Source organism: Simochromis diagramma, unplaced genomic scaffold (assembly GCF_900408965.1).
Source record: "Simochromis diagramma unplaced genomic scaffold, fSimDia1.1 OVJJ01000672.1, whole genome shotgun sequence".
Lineage (NCBI taxonomy): Eukaryota > Metazoa > Chordata > Actinopteri > Cichliformes > Cichlidae > Simochromis > Simochromis diagramma.
The window spans coordinates 103,576-127,942 of NW_024387215.1; the positions used below are offsets into that span (position 1 = coordinate 103,576).

The following is a 24,367-nucleotide window of genomic DNA, read 5'->3' on the forward strand; positions in this document are numbered from 1 at the left end:
TGAGTATCGACATAATTTATATATTTTCTCATTGGTACATCTTATATGTGACGTGATATTTTACAAATGAAGTATCAACATTACATAAATATGGCACATACCACATAGTATTACAAGAAATTATGTATTTTTAGCATTCTGTCATAGAGTTATGATTACAGGTAGTCCCATTGTGAGAGTGAATTTCTTTATCAACAGTATATCAAGCTGACTGTGTGAACTGTTATGTGCAGCCAGGCAGGAAAAAAAAACCAATATGCAGACTCGTGGAGGCAGAACTTAAACTCTAACTCCACTGCTTTATTGCAGGAATTAGTCAAAAAACAGAACAAAACTACGAGGGCTGGAAACTGAACTGGAAACAAAACACACAGGCCAGAACAAGGGTACGACACGACACTGACAAAGAGAAACGCAGGGATCAGGGAATGACAGACAGGAGGGCAACACAGCTGGGACAAATCCGATCTAACGAGACAAGGGAGCAAAACCAGAAACATTAACATGAGACACGGACCTTCAAAGTAAAACAGGAGACACACAGGCACAGAACTAAACCACTACAAAACACTAGAAATCACAAACCACAAAGAAATCATAAAAAACAATAACAATACACAAAACACTACAGGTCACCAAAACCAGGACCGTGACATGAACCATCTACGCTGGAACAACACTAAAAGTGAATAATGGAGAAATAATAAGTAGGACTTAGCTGTTCAGCCTTTGTAGTCTTTTAAGTTGTTCTATCCCTGAGCAATGCATTTATGGTAAATTATAATTGAGAACATATTCTACCATTTTATATCTGTGTCGTGTGATCATCTAATTAAAGCAGGTGTCTCAAACTCTTTCTCTCTTTAGGCCCATGTCACCCCTACTTGTATGTTGACATGTAGAAATATAATGCAATTTGGTCCTTGAAGTTACTTTTTTTTGTTAGGGAAGATTTGTTTGTTGATGAGTGCAATATTAAAATAAGTTCTTTAAAAAGCAAAAAAAAAAAAAAATTAATATTAAGGCAAATTTATCAGAGAGTACAAACATGCTGACAGATTGACTGTGGTGGTTCAGTGAGTTATTTTTAAAGAAAACAAAAAAACTACAAGACACATGGTCCTAAATATAACTAAAAAATCAAAAAAGGTTTTACTTATCCTGCAGTCCTACAGCAGAACCTATAATATGGACTTGATTCCAAGTGTATTGTTATAATCCATTGGTTTATGCAAGCATGGCTCTACGGGGCAAGCCAAAAAAGAGGCAAATGTTAGCTAAAGTCACATTATCCAGGGATAAAATTGAAAGTGCAGACTCCCAGTTGGCAGCAGTCTGCCACCTACTGGCTGCCAGCTTGTTGCAGGCTGTTTCTATTTATGCTTATTATACAGAACCTACCACAGGTTTTTCCAGGCAATAATCACAGTTTTTAAGTTTGCTTTAATAGTTTATTAATATGCTATTAAATAGAACTAGACAGTTTTGCATTTTGCAGTTTTTATTGTGCTTATTACACAAACTACCACAGGTATAATAACTTAGAAATTACTACATTATTACGTTCTTGTTTCTTCCTTGTTCCCACTTTATGACAGAGCTCTATTTTCACATTGTTACTCCCAGTTTTGGGACCTTTATTATCCAATTACATGAATTCCTGCATAATATTACTCAATTGTAACCACTATTGCTACTATGATATTACATCGCTCAAGATCAGGAAGGTGGAGCTCTCAGATGACGGAATATACAGATGTTTCCTCCCAGAGATACAGAGCATGCAGAGATCTGCAGATATCCGGCTGGTTGTTGGTGAGTTCTTCCAGGAAATGTTTAATATCTAACTCACTGTTGATGATGTCGCACTGAGCTATTCTAGCTTTGACTTTAATGAGTAATTTGACATTATATAAAGTTCTTTTAAGCCTTCTTAGAGAAATTATTATTTGATACGTCATGTACTATTCTTATCTGCCTCTGTTATTAATTAAATTTAGTCAAAGGTTGCTAAAACTGTGGCGATGACAACAGTGCTGCGAATCAGACCTCTGCAAACAGCAGTTGTGAATGAAAAGAACAATGTTAGAGGTAAAAATGATTCTTTACAAAGATCACAACAGTGAAGTGACATATGAACGATGATTTGTGTCCTGAACACACAGAGTTCCAGCTGTGCTGCCTCCTTTTACTTTAACTTCCAGGTTGATCTGTTAAACTTAGGAAGAGGTCAGAGGTCAAATGTGATATGATAGTTTAAATCTTTATATTTTATAAATGTTGACATTATACGGCGCACTTTTAAGCCAGGTAGTTTCTAGGTTTTAAGGCTTTTTGTCAATTTTCCACCAACAAATCATAAAGTTGAATTTGGTGGATGTAAGACAGATTTTAATTGAATTGTTATAACATGATCTACAGCCTACAGAGTTTTAATCAGAATACGTTCAAAACTTTTAGAGCTGTTGTGTTTACAGAGAGAATGAAGTGCAAATGCTACCAACAACATGAGCTCCTTATTGAAGGTGATAAGAAACTGCTGAAACTATTTTGAGCTTATCTTTGTTTTACACATGATCTGTACTGATCTGATTGATGAAATATATGCAATTAAAGGCAACTGTCCCTGTGTTCATAGTGCTCAGTGTTTATCTAATAGATAGAACACTAGAAACTGATCAGACAGGAATGTCAGGTTTGTAGTGACTCATTAGTTCCTGCTTCCTGCTCAGCTTCAGTGACTCATTTCACTTTGACAGTGAAAGTTTGGATCACTGTGTCATAGTCTGGAGTCTTCATCTGTGGTAAGTCGTTCTCTTTTATTTGTTTCTTTGGTTTGTGGGGTTTGTGTGTGTGTGTGTCTGTGTGTGTGTGTGTTTGTTTTTGAGACAGGGAACAAACAAACAAGAACTTTATAACAAAACACTAAAATTTGTTGTGAAAAACTATGGCATTATTTTTTTGCCACTATTCTGAGCACATGTAAAAAAAAAAAAATGAGAGCACGTGAAAAGAATTTGCAAGTACAAGTGTTGCATTTTGAGGAGAAATTTATTTTGAAAGAAGAAAAGCTAAACTTGAGCGAACAAAATTCATTGCTGCATGCAAAAAAATTAATTTCAGTGTTTGCTATTATCCATATACACACATAGTAACAGCCCCTCTCGCATTTGCTCTTGCATTTGCTCTTTCTCAGATCTCTGCAGACCCGCTCACTAGGGATGGGTACCGGTATCCGGTGCCATGATGGCACCGGTTCTGACATAAACGGTAGTAACCAGACCGAAAAGCAGCGCACATTTCGGTGCTTTATTTCGGTGCTTTTTTTTTCCTGAGCTGTGATACACTTTAGATTCTAGCCAATCATTTTACGTTTCCGAGGATAGTAGGTGGGGCCAGGTACGTACGTTCTTTTAGAGCAGAGCTACAGATTAAAAATGCCCAAGGCGAAGCGGTCAAAGTCTGGCTGTACTTCACAGCAAAATATGCAAACTCAGCAGCCTGCAACAAGTGCTCAGGTCAAGGGCAGATGCTGATGGCTCAACAATCCAGTGAAGGATGACACAGGTCCACCATCATAAATAGTGCTCCAAATCAGCTGGGATTGGCTGCAGGTGTGACGGTGAGCACAGGTGAGTGGGCCAGGGAGGGGAGCCCATAATGAGCACCGCCCTGGCAGAGGAGAGAGAGAGCACAAAGGAAAAAAACAAACAACACAGAGTCAGCCGGTGAGGAACAGGGACCATCACAAAGAAAAAGTCATAATTTTCCAGTTTGTCTTTTAACTGAATATCCATATTTCCTGCAATGCAATTGATCTGTCTTGTAACTGTTTGTCTGGAGAGGAGTACATTTTAAATGATTACCTTTTAAGAATTTTATTTTAAAATAACGGAATTTTTTAAGGGCATTTTAGCATGAGAATGGCTTAGTGCAGGGGTGTCGAACTCGAGAGCTGGTCTCCTGCAGGTTTTAGATCTCACCCTGGGTCAACACACTCGACTCAAATGATTAGTTCATTACCAGGCCCCTGGAGAAGTTCAAAACATGTTGAGGAGGTAATTTAGCCATTTAAATAAGCTGTGTTGGATCAAAGACACATCTAAAACCTGCACGACACCAGCTCTCCAGGGCTGGAGTGTGTGTGTTGTTTTTGCAGATTTGATATATGCCCTTTTTTTTGCAGACATCTAGAATGAGTCGTATAAAGGATAGACATCGCTTGGTTTTGCAACATGTTGTGATCCTCATTTTTTTAACACAATCTTGTGGTGGTAAGTTGCACACCAACATTTAGAAAATCCACAGTTTAAAGTACTTACCTGTAGTTTTTTAACAGAACATGAAAACAAACACTGTAACAGCAACAGTTTATGTTGATTTAGTTAAATAAATCAGTTACATATCTTACTCAGCCTGATCTTGGAAACTCATGAAGTCTTCAGAATTACAAAACTGCAGAATTTGTTTGTGTGCCTAAATTTGTTAGGCCAGCATCAGATGATTGGTCCAACTCAGCCAGTAGTGGCCATGATTGGTGATGACATCATTTTGCCATGCCACCTGGAACCTGCTGTGGATGCTGTTGACCTGACTGTGGATTGGTCCAGAAAGGACCTCAAACCTAGATCTGTCTATGTGAGGCGAGAGGGTGTGGAGCTTCTGACTGAGCAGAATCCTTTGTACACAGGAAGAACATCACTCTCTGTCAACAAACTGCAGTGTGGAGACGTTTCATTGAAACTCTCCACAGTGCAACTCTCTGATGCAGGAACATACAAATGCCTTGTACCTAAATTTAATGCAGAAACTGTGGTGACGCTTGCTGTAGGTAAGTTTCATTTAATTTAGATTAATTTCTTCACTTTGCAATTTAGATGTGAAGAAAGACTTTAAGCAACATAGATATTGAGGGTCAAAGGGCACTCAGAATGACAAGTAGGATAAAGGAACACTTGTGTCAGCTCCAGTAGAAAGTGGATCACAGACATGTGAGTTGAGAATAGAAGTGCATTTATTTTGGGTAACCAAACCAGCTCTGATTTGGGCTAAAAAATGCTTCTTGAACATATATTTGGACTGAGCATACCGACACAAACTGACAAGAGGGAATCCCTACTGAATCACTGGCAATCTAGTATTCTGGCCATAGGGGTACACAACCTGACCAGTGTAGCAAATGGAACAGCTGGACAAATAAGAGAGGTGCATAACAAAAACCAACAGTATTTATAATTGGAGGGGATTTGTGCACCCACTAAATGGGCGTTTAGCCAACCGAGGGGGAGTTGGCCCCATGATAAAAACTCTACAGCCAAGGTGGCCCTTTTAACGACCAAGAGGGATCAGAGGAACGTTGATCTGACAAAGGAAATACTTGGATAGGTACAGGGTAATTTCAGCCTATATACAGGAATTTTGACAAGAGCAAATGGAATAAATAAGAATATTCGAATTTTGTCCAGCCAGATTGGCAATGTTGATTTCACATATCATTGGGCCAATCTATAAGTCTCTTAGGACAAGAACAATGTGAGTTAAGATTGATCAGAGATAAATTTGGGAAAACTGTGACTATTTAATTCTTTTCTTTGCAGGTTCAGTTTCCTCACCAGTCATAGAACTCACCAATGTCAAAAATAAAATGGTGTTAGAGTGTAAATCTAATGGCTGGTATCCAGAGCCTCAGATGTTGTGGGTGTACAGTGAGGGAAAACCCATTTCTGTGGAACCTACAAAGATTGTCAGAGGTTCTGATGGGCTCTATGCTGTCAGCAGTAAAGTGACTGTGGAGAAAGGACAGAGCTACAGCTTCACCTGCAAAGTTCAACAGAAGAATATCAGTCAAATCAAAGAGACACACATCCATGTTTCAGGTAGAAATGCTTTTTTATCACTCACATTAATTTTCAGTTACAGAAAGTAGAATCTAGAACATTTTGTCTCCTTATATTCACAGGTGATCTCTTTATGGTCCAGTCTAATACTGCTGTTCACATTATCATCAACTTGGCTGTCTGTTTAATAAGCGTCGGGACAGTAATATTCCTAATATGGAAGTGTGGACAAAAGAAAACCGGTAAGTTCAAACTTCATAGCACTTTTTACCCCAACCTCAAATTATCATCAGACCTTTTTAATGTCTTGTTTTAGTGTAACTGCCTTTAAAATTAAGGGCTAAGAAGTACAAACGTGATTCAAATAAAAATGACACAAACACATAAACAGTTATGTTAAAGGCACCCTAGGCAAAACAGTGGATGGAGACTGCAGCATGACCAAAATTATTACAGCAGTGATCTTGTAATCTCATTGCCTTTGTAATTGTTGCTTTGAAGATGCAGTTCATGTAATTGCTGCAGGGCAGCGGTTTACCAGCAAAATTGAAGGCTCTCAACAACTTTACTTTTATAAAAGAATATAACCAGCTGGTAACAATTTGACTAGAGTCCTGTGTTACAATAAGATGTGTTACAGACATGTAGAGTTGGTCTCATCAGTGCAGATTGACTGCAATATCTTGACTCTCTGTCTGCATTTATAAACTAAGTGGTAATTCAGTGTGGTAAGTCAGACTGTGATTATTTATTGGCAGTTTGCATACCATTAACGACCTGTGCAACACCCTCAACCTCTAAAAGACCAACTGGTTGCCACAACGACCTGCTGAATGTGTAAAAATTTTCCTCTATTGTGACTGAGACATTTGGGGGGGGCATAGGTAAAGATATTTGAGGAAATCATCCACTGTAAAATTATTATTATAGCAACAATAATACTGAAAAAAAAAACTTTTTGTGCTTCATCCTGATTGTAAGTATTGCCACCAAAATATCATGTTCGCACTTATTTACTTCTATAAACAACAAAGTGAAAGGAAATTAAAATGTGAAAAATATGTATAAATATGTATGAATAGATATGTGATTTTGAATAAAATTGGCAGCAACTCTCTAATGTAATAGTAATGCTTCAAACTGTCTATTTTTATTTACATTTTAATACTGGTATAGTAATTTAGAACTGCCAGCACATGTGTAATACATAGAAATTACCAAAATTTTATCCCTATGATCTACATAAATACAGTTAAATACAGGGTATTTATATTAACCCTTATATTGATATGTATGTGGATATACATTCCACTCAAGATTGTTTCATGTTTTCATTTATTTATTTAAATTAGTATTATATTATACAGTAATTAATAGTCTTGAAGAGTCTAGATTTTTTTGCTTGTTTGTTTTGTTTTGTTTTAAGAAGCATCCTTAGCATTGTTTCCAAGTATGTGTTTTAGCTCTCAGCCATATTAGGTTTAAACATTTTTTTCCTACATTTTTATTCTAACAGAAAACAAAAGACTTGAAGATGAGTTTCAGAACAATGAGGAAGACTTAGAACATGTCCAACAAACCATTAAAAAACTCAAGGAGCAGAAGACATCTCTGAAGAATCAGAGAGAAAAACTCATCACACTGATTCAGGAGGACAAGACAGAGAAGAAAGAAATCATGTTGGAGACTATCCCAGCTTTGGCTTTGGATAAAGGCAAACAAAGGCAAAAGCTTACAAATAAAGAAAAGGACCTGGAAAAGAGAATGGAAGTACATGATGAACTGTTAAAGATGACAGACAAACTAATGGAGGAAACAGAGAACATTATAATCCAGATGACAGAAAGAAAGGGAAAGTTAGAAAAAGACAAGGAACAAATTATTAAACACTTGAGAGAGAAACAAAGAAATGAAAAAGATTTTGAAGAAACTGTCAGAGAAACAAGCGAGAAACAATGAACAGGTGTGTAAGAACCCAGTTTTTCTTTAATATGTGTCATGCTAAAATCACACATACAAACTGTCATGTTGTGTTCAGTTTATGTTCCCAGTGTCTTCAGTAGTGAACTTAACCCTATTTTTTTCTTTTTTCCTCAGCAAGCAACAGAGTAACACGATAAATAAAACATGGATTTTGCATTGCTGTCATTTTGCGATGCGATACCTGATATGTCTTTATTTATTTGCTTTAAATTTATATTATATACACTTAAACAAGACATTTTGACTGTATTTTATCATAGGAGATTTTGTTATGATAAAATGTATCAATATTATTTAATCTTTTTAATCTTCTGTCTGTGTGAAAGTAAGAATTACACTGTGAGAGAAAGAAGAAAATATGAAAATATGCTGTATGTATTGTATTGTTGTGAGATCTGGGGTAGAAAGAGACTAAAGTCCCCCCCAGTCATCTCTAGATCAGAGGTGAGAGAGATTAAAAGATTAAAGAGATTAAAAGGTCTTAATATTCAGACTTATGTGAGTAAGGCCACACACAAGGTCACACTAATACGTTTTCGTTTGAAAACGCATCTTTTTCTCTCCGTTTTCAGTCAAGGAAAATGGAGCGTTTTGAAAACGCTCTTCAAAGCGGATACATTTAAAAACGCCGTTTTCGCATCGCAGTGTGGACAGCGTACCTGGAACCTTTTTTGAAAACCATGACGCATTTTAGTCATGTGTTGCAGTCATGTGACCAATTAAACTAAGACAGCGGAGGGCAGTTGTTACAGCAATTGTTTTGTTTGCTCTCAATTTTGACAGCTCTATTAAAGATTAATATCAGTTTGTACATGCTCCAGATAGCTTTTCTTCAAATTCTTTAATTCTCACTCGCTTTTGCAACTTTGTACTTTTGTGTTACTCGCAGCAACAACTCCACCTAATTGTTAGTCCATTTAAAAAACTTGGTGCTTTTCCTCAACATTTTGCCGCAACATTTTTGGACGTTTCAATGTGTACACACAACTCTGTGAAAACGACTGAAAATGGTAGTGTGGACGCGGAGCGTTTTAAGATGAAAACGCCATTTTCAAATTTATCCGGACTAGTGTAGACGTAGCCTAAAAGTCATCAAAGTTCTAAAACAGAGCTTTCCCTCTATTTCCTCATAAATAAAGCTTTTTTATTTTTAATCAAAGATGAATCAAAATATAAGTTTGATCAATATTAGATCAATATTTCAATGAGAAACAAAGTTTGATTAATGGAAATAACTGTTTTAATGTCTGAGTTTTGTGGTGGTGTGTAAGTGCTCATGAACAACTTCAACCTTTACAGTTTTGTGTCTAATTCCTCACCAAGAGTCTGACCTTGGTGTGTGTGTGGGTGTGTGGTGCACAGTGTTGGGGAGTAACGGAATACATGTACCGCCGTTACGTATTTAAAATACAAAATATGAGTAACTATATTCCGTTACAGTTACCGTTTAAAAAGGTGGTATTCAGAATACAGTTACTTTGTTGAAATAAATGGATTACACTGCGGTACTTTCCTGTTTCATTTTGTCGCGGGTCAGGACTGTTTGGGTTTTGTTTGACAGCTACGTTCTGTCTTTCCAGGCGGCAGCGTTACGGTTGCCATGGTTACAGGGCGACGCTCTCTCTCTCTCTCTGCGACTGTGTGTTTCCTGGGTGAGAGAGCGCCTTTTCGTTGTTGTTGTTGTTGTGCTAAGCTAACAGGCAGAATGCTACAAGCATAGCTCTAAAGAATGTAGCATCATGGGCAGTGTAGTCCGTGTTGCAGGGAGAATGGACTGCCATACACGTTATGGGTCTGTGAGCGCGAGGAGGGAGAAAAAGGGGAGTGGAAAGGTACGAGTTGTCATCGAGGAAAAAACGGGAGCTGGAAGCATGTAAATATAATAATAACCACTTCAGCCAAGAAGAGTGCCTGACGAGCCCAGTTGTAAGTAAGTTATTAAGACTCGACTGTACACCGTGTTCGTGTTTTCCTCCGAAAACAATAAGTTCCGTTGGAGCAGCCTTTCAACGCCTCTCTCTGTCTCTCGCAAGAAAAGTTGACCAACACAACAAAGTAAAGCTATTTTTCGGCTACGAGCCTACAGGGACCCCGCCGTATTAGTCAGAGGTCCCTTTACTACAGTTCGGAGTCGCGGACCTTCAGTAATAGTAATAAATCACACAGCAATAGTATATTCACGTTGTTGTAAAAAGCATGATAATATATTAAGTAATCCAAAGTATTCAGAATACGTTACTGTCATTGAGTAACGTAACGGAATACGTTACAGAATACATTTTGGGGCATGTATTCTGTAATCTGTAATGGAATACATTTTAAAAGTAACCTTCCCAACACTGGTGGTGCAGGATGGGGGGTGAAAGTGACAGCCTGGGGCCACTAATTTAATAAAATGTCTGACTACAAAATGTATGATTTAATAAAAGAAGTTTAATAAAATAAATAATTTTAAAAAAGTGAATTAACAGAGTTTAAAGAGGTGAAAGTGTTCCTCTGTGTTTGAATTATGTTACAATAAATTTTCGTGTGAAAATGTGCTAAAGAATGTTAAGAAAAACAAAGGAAATGTAATGAATTGATTTCAAAGTTTAAAAGTACAAACTTTGTGTTAAATCATATAAGTCAGAGAGACAGAGAGTGACAGATAAGGTGTGGGTGGACATCGGGTGATAAAATATCAACCACTTGATTGGATGTCCAAAATGTGAAGATGTGACGCCCAGTATGAGAAAGGGGAGAAAGGGTGAGCAGGTAAAAATGGGGTATAAACAATGTTCCCTCTAATTTTTCACGTGTCTGAGCGAACACACAAACTCCCTGAGCGGTCCCTTGGACCACTGTGAGCGACATCAGACGTGTGCACTGTGATCATGTCAGCATTGAATCCATCCAAGTTACATGATTTATTAAGATAATCAAATCACATCATTTACATTTATGTTAGACTACTTTTAATTAACTGCTTTAGCCCATTTACAATGAAAATGTAAAACAAAAATGTAGTCATTGACCTGTGTAGTATGTTAACACTATTGGAAGTAAAAATGAACTCAAATTTTGAAAACACAACTTTTTTCTTTTTTTTTTTTATAAAGCTCTGGCTTGTATTATGAGTCTGAGTCTGTGGTCTGGGAGAGAGTCCTGTAACTCTGTCTGCAAAATACAGTATATAATGACCAATGTTGGGCAATTAATTATATAGTTACTTCTTCAAAAAAGTAACTCAGTTTGGCAAACAACAAAGTTTTTTGCAGCTATTTTTTTTAAAATGCAGCCAAGGTGTTTTTTTAAAATAAACATTTCAAACTATTTACAGAACAATCAGGTGTTCTGCATCAAGTTTGATGCCATACAAATCATTTGTGCCACTCCAAAAATAATTTCTGTACCTGCAGGCCTGACAACAGGAGATGTATCACTTCTGTAAAACCTGTAACATTCAGCAGTCGCCTCATTTTTCTGACACACACAACAAAACTATTGACTACACAACATACTAACTACATAAGATTTGCGCTATGTTGCAAATCTCTCACATCTCACATCTCAAAACACTGCCGTCACTCCTAAAACTTCCCCCCGTTTCTTAACAACTAGATGCCATGTTGCCATATCATTTTTTGATTGGTCGACATGGTACTTTTTTCGACCAATAGGGAAGGGTGGGGGTGTTTTTGGTTTTGTTTTTGCTCACAGGCGGAAAGCGCTTTCGAGTGTTTTTTCTTATAGACCGTTTCTTCCCGCAGTAAATATAAACAACGACAGTATTCAGGAAAAAAAACAAACATTGCATATATTTTTATCACAACTCTGGTTTTATGTGGCCTATCAACACAATTTAAAAACTGGTATAAAGTCCACACTTTCTCCAACAGTTGTTCTGTCTGTCCTGCTCACATCTCCAATGGTTGTATACGTTGTCATTAACGTGGCTTCACTCCACATCAGCCACGCCGCTTTGCTAGCTAAAACACCGGTGTCGGCACATAAGGACGCTGTCATAGCCTGTCAACGACGTTAATTAGCTGCGTATATACGAATGTGAATCACATTATTGGCTGGACTATGGGATAAGGTGGCATCGTTCTAATCCCATACGGTAGCAGCCAGTCACTTACTAACACTGCAAAACAGAATTGTTGAAGTTTTAATTTCTATTCAGGTTAGATTTTTTTTGTGCTCAACACAGGTTTTCTGTGCGCAGAGACTGTGCCAGCAGTGCGCAATTGCGCACGTGCGCAGCTTAGAGGGAACATTGGGTATAAAAGAGATTTTGGGTTCTTCCCCTTTGTCTTCTGTGAGATGAGCAGTTCAGAAGACTGGAGGTGAAAAGAGGTGAAAATTCTAGCAGGGACACTAAAAGGGGTAATGGAAGTCCAAACTTTGAACCTGTGAATTGATTGTGGAATTTATATCTCTAATAAAATATTCTGCAATTAAAGTCTAAATTGTGGACATTTTAACTTTAAACAGTAAAGATAATGGTCTGAGTATTACTCTTTATTAGTGCAAATAGCTCTTACATGTTACCCTGTCAATCAAAACAGTAGTTGGTGATGACATGGCATTTTTTTTCGAACCTGCCATCAGTGTTGTTTCTAAGGCTGAGAAGTGGACCAGATCTAAGCACAAATAGCACAAAAAGTTACAACATAAACAGACCTAAGTGATTTAAATTGATCAAGTGTTTGTGCAGATCTAATATTTAGGAGAAGACTGCTCCAAAGTTTGGGACCTGCCACAGAGAAGGCTCTATCATCCCACGATTTGAGTTTAGTCCAAGGGATGGATAGCATTAATTTTGAACTGGACCTCATGGTTTCTTCTGCAGCATAAACATGTAGCGGTAGACTACTGTTCCCATAAAGCTGTGTGTGGGGGGAGCTTCCGGGGTTACGAGTAAAGTTGGAAAACATCACCCGAACACGCTGCGTCCAGTGTCATCATTTATACGAAACAGATAGGAGCTAAGACAGGTGCGAAGGGGCTCGGGCGTTGAGTGACATAAAAACAAAAAGTAAAAGTCTCCTGTAGGAGACAGGAACCCAATGTAGATAAGCTAAAACTGGGGTTACATGCTCTCTCCTTTCGGCGCCGGTTAGCAGACGAAGAGCTGCATTTTGGACCATCTGAAGATGATAAATGGAGGCCTGGTCGAGACCAAAATACAATGAATTGCAGTAGTCCAATCTGCAAGTAAGGAAAAGGTGAATGATGCGTTTGAACACGTTAGCTGGGAGGTATGGCTTTACCTTGGCTCGCTGTCTTAACTGAAAAAAGCAGGATTGGACTACTGCACTCACCTGCCTACTTACCGTATTTTCACGACCATAAGGCGCACTTAAAAGTCTTAGATTTTCTTCAAAAAGTGCGGCGCGCCCTATAGCGCGGTGCGCCCTATGTGTTGTAAGGAGGACGTAGTAGAGAACACCATGAGAACGTTAAAGGGTGAAGTGTGGGCGTTGATCGTATATACCGGGACAATCGCACATACCTGTATAAAAGAACAGGTATGTGCATTATGCAGGACATCGTTGTTTTAACAACCCTGAAAATGGCAAAGAGACACGCTTACGAAGCACAGTTTAAACTGAAGGCCATCAGCTACGCGGAGGAACATGGAAATCGAGCAGCGGCGAGAGAATTTAAGATTAACGAATCGATGGTTCGCAAATGGAGGAAGCTGGAAAACAAGCTCCGACAGGTCAAGAAAACGCAGCTGAGTTTCCGCGGACATAAGGCGAGGTGGCTCGAGTTGGAGGAAAGTATCGAGCGGTGGATCATCGAGCAAAGAGCGAGCGGGAGAAGCGTTTCGACGGTCACCATTCGGCTAAAAGCAGTTTCACTAGCTGAAGAGATGAACATTGAACATTTCCAAGGAGGTCCGTCTTGGTGCTTTCGTTTTATGAAACGGTGCCATTTTTCCATCCGGACCAGGACTACGGTAGCGCAGCAACTTCCAGCGGATTATAAGGAAAAGCTGGCCATCTTCCGCTCCTACTGCAGCAAACACATCGGCGACAAAAACATCCAGCCCAGCCACATCACAAACATGGACGAGGTCCCGCTCACTTTTGACATCCCGGTGAGTCACACTGTGGAGAAGAAGGGGACCAGCACGGTAGCGATACGCACAACGGGGTATGAAAAGTCTTCTTTTACTGTTGTGCTTGGCTGCCATGCTAATGGACAGAAACTGCCGCCTATGGTGATTTTTAAGCGAAAGACTTTGCCTAAAGAGAAGTTTCCAGCAGAAATCATCATTAAGGCAAATGAAAAGGGCTGGATGGATGAGGAAATGATGAAAGACTGGCTGAGGGAGGTGTATGTAAGGAGACCAGGTGGTTTTTTTCCACGCATCACCATCACTGTTGATCTGTGACTCTATGCGTGCCCATCTCACAGCCGATGTGAAAAAACTTGTGAAGCAAATGAACTGTGAGCTTGCTGTCATTCCGGGAGGCCTGACAAAGGAACTCCAACCGCTGGACATCGGTGTGAACCGCCCGTTCAAAGTAAGGCTGCGAGCGGCCTGGGAGCGATGGATGACCGGTGGAGACCACAGTTTCACTAAGAGTGGAAGGCAGCGCCGGGCGAGTTACGCCACAATTTGCCAATGGATTGTAGATGCTTGGGCTAACATGTCTGCTGGCACTGTTGTTCGAGCTTTCGCAAAAGCCGGCATCGTTTCCGAGGAGCCGCACGGCACGGAAAGTGACTCTGACGGTGAAGACAGTGAACCTGGCATGTTTGATGGAGATTTAGCGCAGCTGTTCAATTCAGACACAGAGGATGAGGACTTCGATGGGTTTGATTGATGATAAAAATGTGAGTACCAAACTCAGTTTTGCTCCTGCTTTATTTTTAAATATGCACACTTGTATGCTTGTGTGTTGTTGATGATGACGATTATTGGTAATAAAAATGTGAGTACCAAACTCAGTTTTGCTCCTGCTTTATTTTTAAATATGCACACTTGTATGCTTGTGTGTTGATGATGACGATTACCGGCAATAGAAATGTGAGTAAGGTACCGAATTCAGGTTTGCTCCCGCTTTATTTTTAAATACGCATACGGTACTTGTATGCGCCCTATGGTCCAGTGCGCCTTATGTGTGTGTTAAATACAGTAAGGGCACACATAACTGAGACTGCGCCTTTTAGCACAGTGCGCCTTATGGTCGTGAAAATACGGTAGTTTAAAGGAACCATCAAGGTAGACACTGAGGTTTTCTACATGTGTCTTGCAGTAGGAAGATAGGGGGCCCAGAGCGCTGTCAACGTGATTGTTAAAAAAGTTGCCAAAAATGACAGTTTTATTTATGTTTATGTGTAGAAAATTTAAAGACATCCACTGAGCCACTGATGTTATCAAGGCAGCGTAAAAAAATGCTGGGGTCGATCTGACCTTACATTTAAAGGCAGATACATCTGCAAATCATCAGCAAAGTAGTGGAATGAAATGTTGTACCATAAAATGATGGAACCCAGTGGCAACAAATACAGTGCAAACAGGGCAGGGCCCAAAATAAAGCCTTGAAGTACACCGTTATTAAGAGGGGTATTTTGGAGGTACGGGAGCCTATATTAACGTAAAAAGACCTTCCTGATAAATAGGACCGAAACCACTGGAGGGCAGATCCTTTTAGGCCCGCATGAAATTCCAGCCGTGATAACAGGATGTCGTGGTCGACCGTGTCAAAGGCTGCTGACAGGTCCAACAATAAAAGGGCATCAGGGCTGCCAGAGTTCAGAGTTAAAAGAATATCATTAAAAACTCTTAGAAGAGTTGTCTTAGTGCTATGTAGTGTTTTTAAACCAGAATGAAATTTTTCAGAGATCTTGCTAAAATCAAGGTGGGCCTGTAACTGTAAATAGACCACTTTCTTCAGGACTTTTGAGAGAAAAGGAAGCTTTGAGATTGGCCTGTAATTGGACAGAACAGTTGAGTCCAGGCTATGTTTTTTAAGAAGAGGCTGAACTATAGCTTATTTAAAGCATGATGGGACACAGCCTGTAGCAATAGAAGTAATTAATCTCAGGATAAAAGGCCCAACAGTATTAAAAGTATTTTTAAGCAAACTTGGGGGGAGACAATCAGAAGGGTAGTGTGATGATCTTAGGTCTTAGGTGTCGAACTACCGCAGAGAAATCATTAAGGGAGACAAGATCAAACTGCTCTAAAACAGCTGAGCACATAGGAAGAAGACTAGGATCTGAGGCAGCAGTCAACGAGACAAGAGACCTAATAGATAAAACCTTGTAGTCAAAAAATGCCAAAAAGTCATCACAAATACTTAGTGAAGATATAGCTCCAGCATTATCACGTATAACTCAGATTTTCCCAAAGTGAAGAAGTCCCACTAAAAGCAGCAGCAGAGCCACCATCATCGGAGTGAAGAAATTTTGTAAGACGATCTAAATATGACAGCTGGGTTCTGAGGAGTGGGCTGTCTCAGTCTCTGTGTGATGAGATGCAGAGATGATAGAAATTACTTTGTGAAACACAGTGGACATTGAATGTGTTGGATGCATTTTGTATAACAGTCTGGATAAAACAATATTCAATACACTGTTGCTGTCTTTGTTCACCATGATTAATTATCCCAAAAGGTTGATTCTGTTCAATGAGGAAACTTATGACAGACACCAACTTTTTGATCATGTGCACACAGCAGGATCATGAGTCATCACTGAAGAAACCAAAAACAGCTACAACTTACAAAAATTCCTACAGCTGCTGATAAATGTATTATAAAATCTCGTAATTGGTACAAAAATTTGTAGAGAAAAAATAACTATTAAGTCTTTGGAATTTAATAATTGCTATTATTGAATTGTGGCTATAATGATTAATAAATAAGCTGAAGCTGTGGAAATAGACACTTACACAGTCTGATGCACGGAGCTGTGACATCCCAACACGTTCTCACTCCCAACTCGTCAAACGTGTGACGCATGGTCAGGCCCCCTCTGCTGCACATATGGACGTGCAGGGTACCCCCCTCGCGTCGGGAATTGACGTGAAGGGTCCTCCGATTGAAGAGATTGCCGCGGAAGTGGCTTTTGTCGGTATATTTAGACATTTTCCAAATCACATTGTAACGACCTATACTGAACACAATAAATTATATAATGCAGGCAATTATCTGAGAGAAAATTACTGCAGATAAAACTAATTACAGGCTGTTATTTGTGTATCGGTTCTTGCATTGACGGAGTGAGCGATGTATGCTGGGTAATGGCACAGCTAGCGATTGGGTGAATTTATTGCACCGGTTTTATAAACTGTTCTACAATCCTTTTGATATTTGGAAATCTGTCGATCATTCTGCTACAGCTGTAAGATATCTTCTCCAACTCCTCTGAATACATGCAGTCATTTTACCGTCTGCTTTGGCTAATCACACTCTTACGTATTAAATTAAATTAAATGCCTAATAAAAAAGCTGTTCTTTTTTATTAGGCAAAAACATTTTCGGCAAAAAAACATTATGCAAAAACATTTTCGGTGCTGTTAAGGAATTCACAGCGACTCACTTGTTTATTTTTGAGAAAGTTAATTTTTTTATCATATCAGATGAGCGGCAGTGACGTCAACGTACTCGATCGTTGTTCTTTTTTATTAGGCAAAAACATTTTCGGCAAAAAAAACATTATGCAAAAACATTTTCGGTGCTGTTAAGGAATTCACAGCGACTCACTTGTTTATTTTTGAGAAAGTTTATTTTTTTATCATATCAGATGAGCGGCAGTGACGTCAACGTACTCGATCGTACCACAGGTAAGTGCGAATCTGAATCTGTAGATTTTTTAAAATTATTTTTCTTATTTAAAACCAAAAAGAAAAACCCGAAACAGTGAGCTCACAAAGCTGCTTTTAGCAGTTCCATGGGTTAAGATTAGCAATTTCGTGGAACAGCGAATGACTTAACATTTAATAGCATATATGTTACCACACCACATGTGCTGTAAGTTAGCTAAATTCATTTCTGTTAGCCAATCAAGTTAAGCTTATCATATATCATCATCCAGGGTACAGTGATAGAGAAGTGTGTGCTGACGTTTGCTGTTGTTGCCACTTTGTAAAGTTTGAGGGTTCTAATAAGGGTCAGTGTTGCCAGATTGGGTTGATGCTGAAATTGAAGATAGACGTTATCTATCAATCTAGCTCTCTCTTTATGGCTCTCTCTCTCTCTCTCTCTCTCTCTCTCTCGATTTTAAACTTAATAACAGCATTACATAATCATTAAATAGCAGACCGATCATCTATGCTGCAAATGAAATACAAATGGACACTAAACAGGGTTTATCTAAATCGTTACAATAGTGTTTAATGTATATATTTATTTATAAGGTGCTTCTGAATTCTGAATACTTTTTTTTTTCTAAACAGGTTCTTCATCAATCAGCCTATTATTGATTGATTCCTTCCTACATCTGCTTTTTGAAGAACTCCTAAAGGCACTTTTAAGAGCCACGTCAGTCTGTTTGTATCTGTTCTTACTGCTGTCCTTATTGGTCTGTCTCTCTGTTTCTATCCGCATTTCTGTCTCTTTAACTCTTCAGCTTTTTTCTTGTTGTCAGTGTGTTTGTTAACCTATAATTTGCCTTTTGTCTGTCTGCTGCCTTTTCTGTCTGTAATTATTCTTTGTTTCAACATGACACGCCCCAAATTCAGGCCCTGTACATTTTGCCAGACTCCCAATCAGGCAAGCAGAAGAACCTGCTATGTCTGCTTCGGAAGTCTGTCCAGCAAAAAGAAGCTAAAAGAAAAACAGGTTCTTCATCAATCAGCCTATTATTGATTGATTCCTTCCTACATCTGCTTTTTGAAAAACTCCTAAAGGCACTTTTAAGAGCCACGTCAGTCTGTTTGTATCTGTTCTTACTGCTGTCCTTATTGGTCTGTCTCTCTGTTTCTGCCTCGCTCTGTTGATCTCTGTCTTGTTTGATTATTCTGTTTGTGTGTGTGTGCGTGCGTGCGTGCGTGTTTGTTTGTTTGTTTGTTTGTGTGTTTGTTTGTTTGTTTGTTTGTTTGTTTGTGTGTTTGTTTGTGTTTGTTTGTTTGTTTGTTCTTCTTTATGCCATGAGTGACTCCGAAATTCAAGATCCTTTAAGGATCCTAGATAATCTGACTGATCAGCAGGAACAAATTGATGAGCTCCAACACCTCGATGACATGCTTGGTGAGCTGAAGCAAGAGGTAGCTCCTGTACCTGTGAAGCCACCTGAACTAACAGTAAAATGGAAAAAAAGAGACAAAGATGGAAACCAACTCTATGCGAGGCCAAGATCAATCCGGAGTCAATTACATAAGGGTCAGTACTCTTTCATACAAGATAATTTGAAGATATAGATTGTATGGACACAAAACCATAAATTTAACGTATTAATTAATTTAAATATTTGTAAAGACAAACAGGAAAGTAATTTGTTTGTTTTGACACAAAAGGACATTAAATAAACCATAGAATTATCTCTTAAAACTGAATGATCCCCCCCTAGCAAGTATGGCATTCATTACGTTATGTTAGTCCAGTAACAAAATGTGGCTGACAGTTACCTCCTCACAAGGATTTTGGTAAAAGATATTGGTACTTGGCAGCACAGTGGCACATCAAAAATGTCCTGATTTCAATTCCACTATCAGACCAGGGTCTTTGCGTGTAGAGTTTGCATGTTCTTCCCTTGTTTCTCTGCTCGCAGGTCACCTGGTTTACTCCCACAGTCCTGAGATGTGGAGTTTGGCTAATTGGTGATTCTAAATTGTTTCTGTGTTATAAATGTGGATTTGATTTGTGTTTTTGATATACTGTTGATGTTTTATACAGCTGCCCACAGTCAGAAGACCAATTCTACCACTAATAACAGTCACTGTGAGGTGGCATTTGCCCCAGAGACTGTTGGTATGTACTCCACTGTGTCTTCACTAGATCAAAGCAGTATGTTCATGTGTTTGCAGCAATTGCTAGCATATTTATAGCCATCAAGCTTTACTCTCATAGCTACTCTGTCCATTACACTTTTATAATTAATCAATTTTAATAGAAAATGTATTTGTTTTTTTTAACAGAGCGCTTTCTACAAGAACTCCAGAGCTCACTGAATGATTCTTCAGACGATCACCATGAAGCACCACCACCAAAAGCTCCTCTTTTGGCTTCCTTGAACTGGAGCACAAGAAAAACTCTTTTTTCAGAGAGTTGGAGGGCCAAAAGACCCCATCTGGTGAATACCATGGCAGCTCAAGAAAGTGTGTCGGAACATATATGCCAACAATGTGGGAGCAATCCAGCTGTGCTTCGTTGTCGTGACTGTCTACCACGCCCAATTTTTTGTGATAAATGTGATGTCATCATGCTCACCAGATATGTCCTTCACAATAGACGTGCCATGACTGCCGGATTCTTCCAGCCATTGCCTCCAACAACTTACATTGTAAATAAGACCCTTTGCCATGATGGTAAGTTCTGTGACTAAACTTATTATGTTTACTGTTTATACATTTCCCTTACGCTCTCTCTCTCTATCTCATTTTTTAAAAAAGTTGATGCTTCCTCAGCTCTCAACTACACTGTTAGCTTTGAGCTGTTAAGTTGTTTTTTTTATTGTTTCAAGTAAGGCTCAGTTGGTCCTACCATATCTTAGTCACATTTCAACGTTTTACTTCATAGTTAATAAACTTATTTAAATCATATGTTACGCATACATGTTGACTTCTTTAGCACGACTTGTACCTGTGGAGAGCCCAGTCACAATCTGCGGCTGTCCACCAGAGTGTTTGAGGGTCAGACCAGGAAAGGTTGTTGCTGTGGTCACAATGAATGGTAAGAAGAACTTCATTTTGTCCTGACTGACAACCATCTGTAAATAATTCACCTAAAACTAAACCCTCACAAGCATTGTTGCAGTATATTCTGAGACAAAAAGAAGACCTAACCCAAAGATAATAAACTTTTACTCTGGAGTCATGAGTTTTTCACTTTTCTAGGACGTTACAATCTCAGCATGCCAGAGCTGAGGTGTGAGACATGTGAAGCTTCTTGGACTGCTGGAGTAGATGACCTAAATCTAAGTGATTACTGGCCCGCTACCCTTCACTTTTCTACTTTGTACGCAACAGATGTCTTCTTCACATTTGAAGAAATGAAGATGGCATCACCCGGACTCTCCTGCAAAGCATTTTTAAAAATGCTTGATCAACGAACTCTCCACTTTGGCCGTGTGAGCATTTTAGTTTATGCATCCTTTACAGTATGGTTCTACTGTGTTATTCAGGATTTAAAAGTCACTTGTAGCGTAGTTGTTTTCTGTTTATGTCTTTCATTTTAAACCAGACGGGAAAGATCTCTGCAGATGGCTTTCAGAAAAGTTTCTTTGAGTGGGAAGCCGTGCGATATGAATTAGACAAGATTTTAAAGGAGGATCCCTTCACATGTCATGCATGTGCCCCAGACATGCTTGCAATTTCAGTGGATGGAAACCGCAAGCATTACCGTTTCAAGAATGCAGCCAGGTACAGCAAAATATGTGTAATACCAACGTTTGTTTCAGACAATGTGACTATAAGGTGCACCAATTAACTTTGGACTTACTTTGTATGACACCATAAAGTATACTGTATTGCTATTTTGTTCAGATCTGAGGAACTGGGCATCTTTGAAGACGCCTTCATAGCAAAGGATGAAGATGTGGGAAGATTTGTGGACTACATACACAGCACATCCAGACATGTAAGATTGAATGCTCTAATTACATAGACATAATTATGTTAACCTTTAACACTCTGTTGAAGAGATTGTGAAAAGACATTGTCACCAGCTATTTAATGCATTTTAGGTCTCCGGACGAGGTGTTTGTGGAGGGGAGTGGTCAGCAGCCAGAGAGACCTCCCAAAGATCCAGCAGCAAGGTGGATGAGGAGGGACTGGAGCTTGCAGTGTGTAGGCATGGAGTGCTGCTCCGTGCTCTAAATATGTACAGGGGTGAAATTTTTGCTTATCCCTTGTACCTGCAACAAAAGCTGGCCAATAGACATATCACTTTTTTTTGTATGGATGTTACCTGCAAGTATTGGCCATATTTTGAAAGAGTAACAAAAAGCTGTCCAGAGCTCCAGCAACTTCTTAGCATGAAGCCATTTCTTTCAGTCTTTCATGCTAAAGCCCACGATTTCAAATGTGAGGTATGAAATTCTGACTTTAATGACTTTATCTGAACAATTGCACATCAACATTTTGTGTAATTTGTATTTTATCTGTGTGTGTGTATGTGCATCTGTGTGTGTGTGTGTGTTTTTTTTTCCAGGTGAAATGGAGTGGAGCATATCAAGATGGGGCTGGTTTGACTCTAGGGGAGGAGGTAGAGCAATGTAATGCCTTTTTGTCAAGGATTGCAGTTACCACAAAACATATGTCCAAAGCAGGTGAGAAGGCAAATCCTGCACTAGTTAGATTTTAAGTGTGTAATTATGATGAAAGTGGTAACACTACGTTTTCTGTGTTTGCAGGACGGACGGACATGCTAACTCTTATGGCCATGCGCTGGAATCAACAAAAGCTAGACCAGTTGGCCACCTCTCTGACCCATCGATATCAGAAGGTAATGATATTGTTACTTTATTTTTAGATGATTACTCCTCTGTGTTCTTATTATTTGGAGTAAACATGTGTTTAGTGTTTTTTGTTTGTTTGTTTGTTTTTTAATCTCAAATTGACAATGTAGGCCACAAAAGCTCTTGTAACCCAGCTTCAGAACCTGGAGTCCTTAAAAGTCCAATTAGCAGTGACTGACAGTCAACTGGATGAATGGGTCAGTGATGTAAAGGATTGGGCAGAAGGTGAGCAAAAACTGATTCAAAAATGTGATGCAATTGTACAATGATTTTATGTAAGTGTAGCTGTGTTATTTCTTCTAAGCAGCAACAACAAGCACAAGTGATATTGATCCCTTGGTGAGCAGAATCGAAGTGCTCGTAGCGAGCATAAAGAGACGATCCCAGCGTCTGTACAAAGACACCGATGGAAATAAAGCCCGTGCCAAGATTCGTCGCAAGATCAGAGAAGAGAAAGGAATCTTGACTTCTGCTGTGGAAAAATACAACAGAATGTTTCCAGACAAAGGAAACTCTGTGCTTGGAAGAAATTCTGTCTGGTGACACAAGCTGGCCGTGGCAGCGGGCACACAGCGGTAGTTGTACATATATGTTGTCTACTTTCAGCATATCTGACATATAATGAAACCCTAAGCTTCAGGTGTTGACCTAAAATCATTTACGACTTCAGACGTTCTTTGTGAATTGATTTATAACTTTGTTATAAGAGGCATTCGATATCATCATGGCAATAAGAAGACTTGAGGGAACAGAAGATTCTTGTTAGAGAGATGGACCATCACTGGAAATCTCTTTCAAAATATGATGATATCCTGAAAGAGCTGTCCGGCCTGTTTCCAGTGAGATATTTAAAAGTATGTATTTAAGTAATGCATACAAAACACTGACTGTTTCTTAAGGCATTAAAGCCGACTAAATTATATGTTCTATTTTTAAGGTTCGCATTGTGGCCTAAGTGAGGAGGGTTTGAGAGGTCTACAGAGCAATCATCCTCAGAAAACGACAGCATGTGAAAACAAAACAAGCTGCACGCAAGACAGTGTTACATGCAAGTTTTGTCAGGAGCAAAGACATTAACCTTGATCTACTTCCCACATGACTTTTTAGCAAGTGACGCGCGAATTTCTGATTAAAGTCGGGTATTAAATAGCTGTAATATATCATGTTTGTCCTCGAAAGCTATATAAACGTCATTACGCTTGCAGGCTTAATGCTGGGTGGCCACAAATTTTTTCAAGTTGGCCATAGACCAGTCATTGACAGTGCATTCCCAAGACTTCATCACATCAATGCATATAGTTTTTTACAAAGACAGCTGCACATTTTTATTTAATGTCATTCGTAGAGCTAAAAACAACCCTGTTACACTGTTTTTAAAACATGCATTTTGGTAATACATAATAGTACACTGTTATGTATCAGAGGGAGATTTTGTACTTTTTACATTTTTGTCATGTTAAGTTACTGTAATATATTTTTGGCTCACAGAATTTTACAAGACATATTGAAATGTGATTGATAGAACTTAGTAAGCAAATTTCAAGTATGCTTGTCACAGGTGAGAGTTTTCATTCTTGAGTATTTTGATGTACATGTTAAGTATATTTTCATGGTATGTATCATTCGTATCAACAGTATCAATAATGTTTGAGTGCATTACTAGTACTTGTGCTTATTTTTAAAATAATCATACTACAGTACAGTAGGCAGTTCAGCTGATTCTGTCACACAACCCTGATCCACAAATTAACTTTTGGATATATAACTTTTTTTGTTTAGTTCCAGTTGTACAGCGATGTGCTCAACCATTTTTTTTTAAAATTTAGAGTATTAATTGATCCAGTGGTTACTAAGCCTACAGTGTCTTAGGGTGGACCAACATCATTGTCATTTTACCCCACCAAATTTCATTAAATTGTCTGTATCAC

The 24,367-nt window shown here is 38.8% G+C and overlaps 2 protein-coding genes across 5 annotated transcripts; both read left to right on the forward strand.

The window, feature by feature from the left end:
• Positions 1 to 1,977: 1,977 nt before the first annotated feature.
• On the forward strand, positions 1,978 to 8,674 carry LOC120746499 (butyrophilin subfamily 3 member A2-like). Of its 3 annotated transcripts, XM_040051917.1 has the most exons (8): positions 1,978 to 2,091; positions 2,760 to 2,804; positions 4,187 to 4,274; positions 4,490 to 4,831; positions 5,598 to 5,876; positions 5,960 to 6,079; positions 7,354 to 7,800; positions 7,935 to 8,674. In XM_040051917.1, exons 3-7 carry the CDS (start codon positions 4,196 to 4,198, stop codon positions 7,794 to 7,796), a joined length of 1,263 nt encoding a protein of 420 aa, XP_039907851.1. In that variant the 5' UTR covers positions 1,978 to 2,091; positions 2,760 to 2,804; positions 4,187 to 4,195; the 3' UTR covers positions 7,797 to 7,800; positions 7,935 to 8,674. The 3 variants fall into 3 exon arrangements, with proteins under 3 accessions (XP_039907851.1, XP_039907850.1, XP_039907849.1); XM_040051916.1 differs by lacking the exon at positions 1,978 to 2,091 and having other exon boundaries at positions 2,752 to 2,804; XM_040051915.1 differs by lacking the exons at positions 1,978 to 2,091; positions 2,760 to 2,804 and having other exon boundaries at positions 4,021 to 4,274.
• A 10,867-nt stretch (positions 8,675 to 19,541) lies between these two features.
• LOC120746504 lies at positions 19,542 to 23,098 on the forward strand. 2 transcript variants are annotated; one of them, XM_040051922.1, is made up of 11 exons: positions 19,542 to 19,732; positions 19,900 to 20,289; positions 20,552 to 20,653; positions 20,818 to 21,050; positions 21,164 to 21,342; positions 21,466 to 21,559; positions 21,666 to 22,010; positions 22,133 to 22,250; positions 22,335 to 22,426; positions 22,550 to 22,664; positions 22,744 to 23,098. In XM_040051922.1, the coding sequence occupies exons 1-11, from the start codon at positions 19,645 to 19,647 to the stop codon at positions 22,980 to 22,982; spliced, it is 1,995 nt and encodes a 664-aa protein (XP_039907856.1). In that variant the 5' UTR covers positions 19,542 to 19,644; the 3' UTR covers positions 22,983 to 23,098. The 2 variants fall into 2 exon arrangements, with proteins under 2 accessions (XP_039907856.1, XP_039907857.1); XM_040051923.1 differs by having other exon boundaries at positions 22,747 to 23,098.
• The last annotated feature ends 1,269 nt before the right edge of the window (positions 23,099 to 24,367 follow it).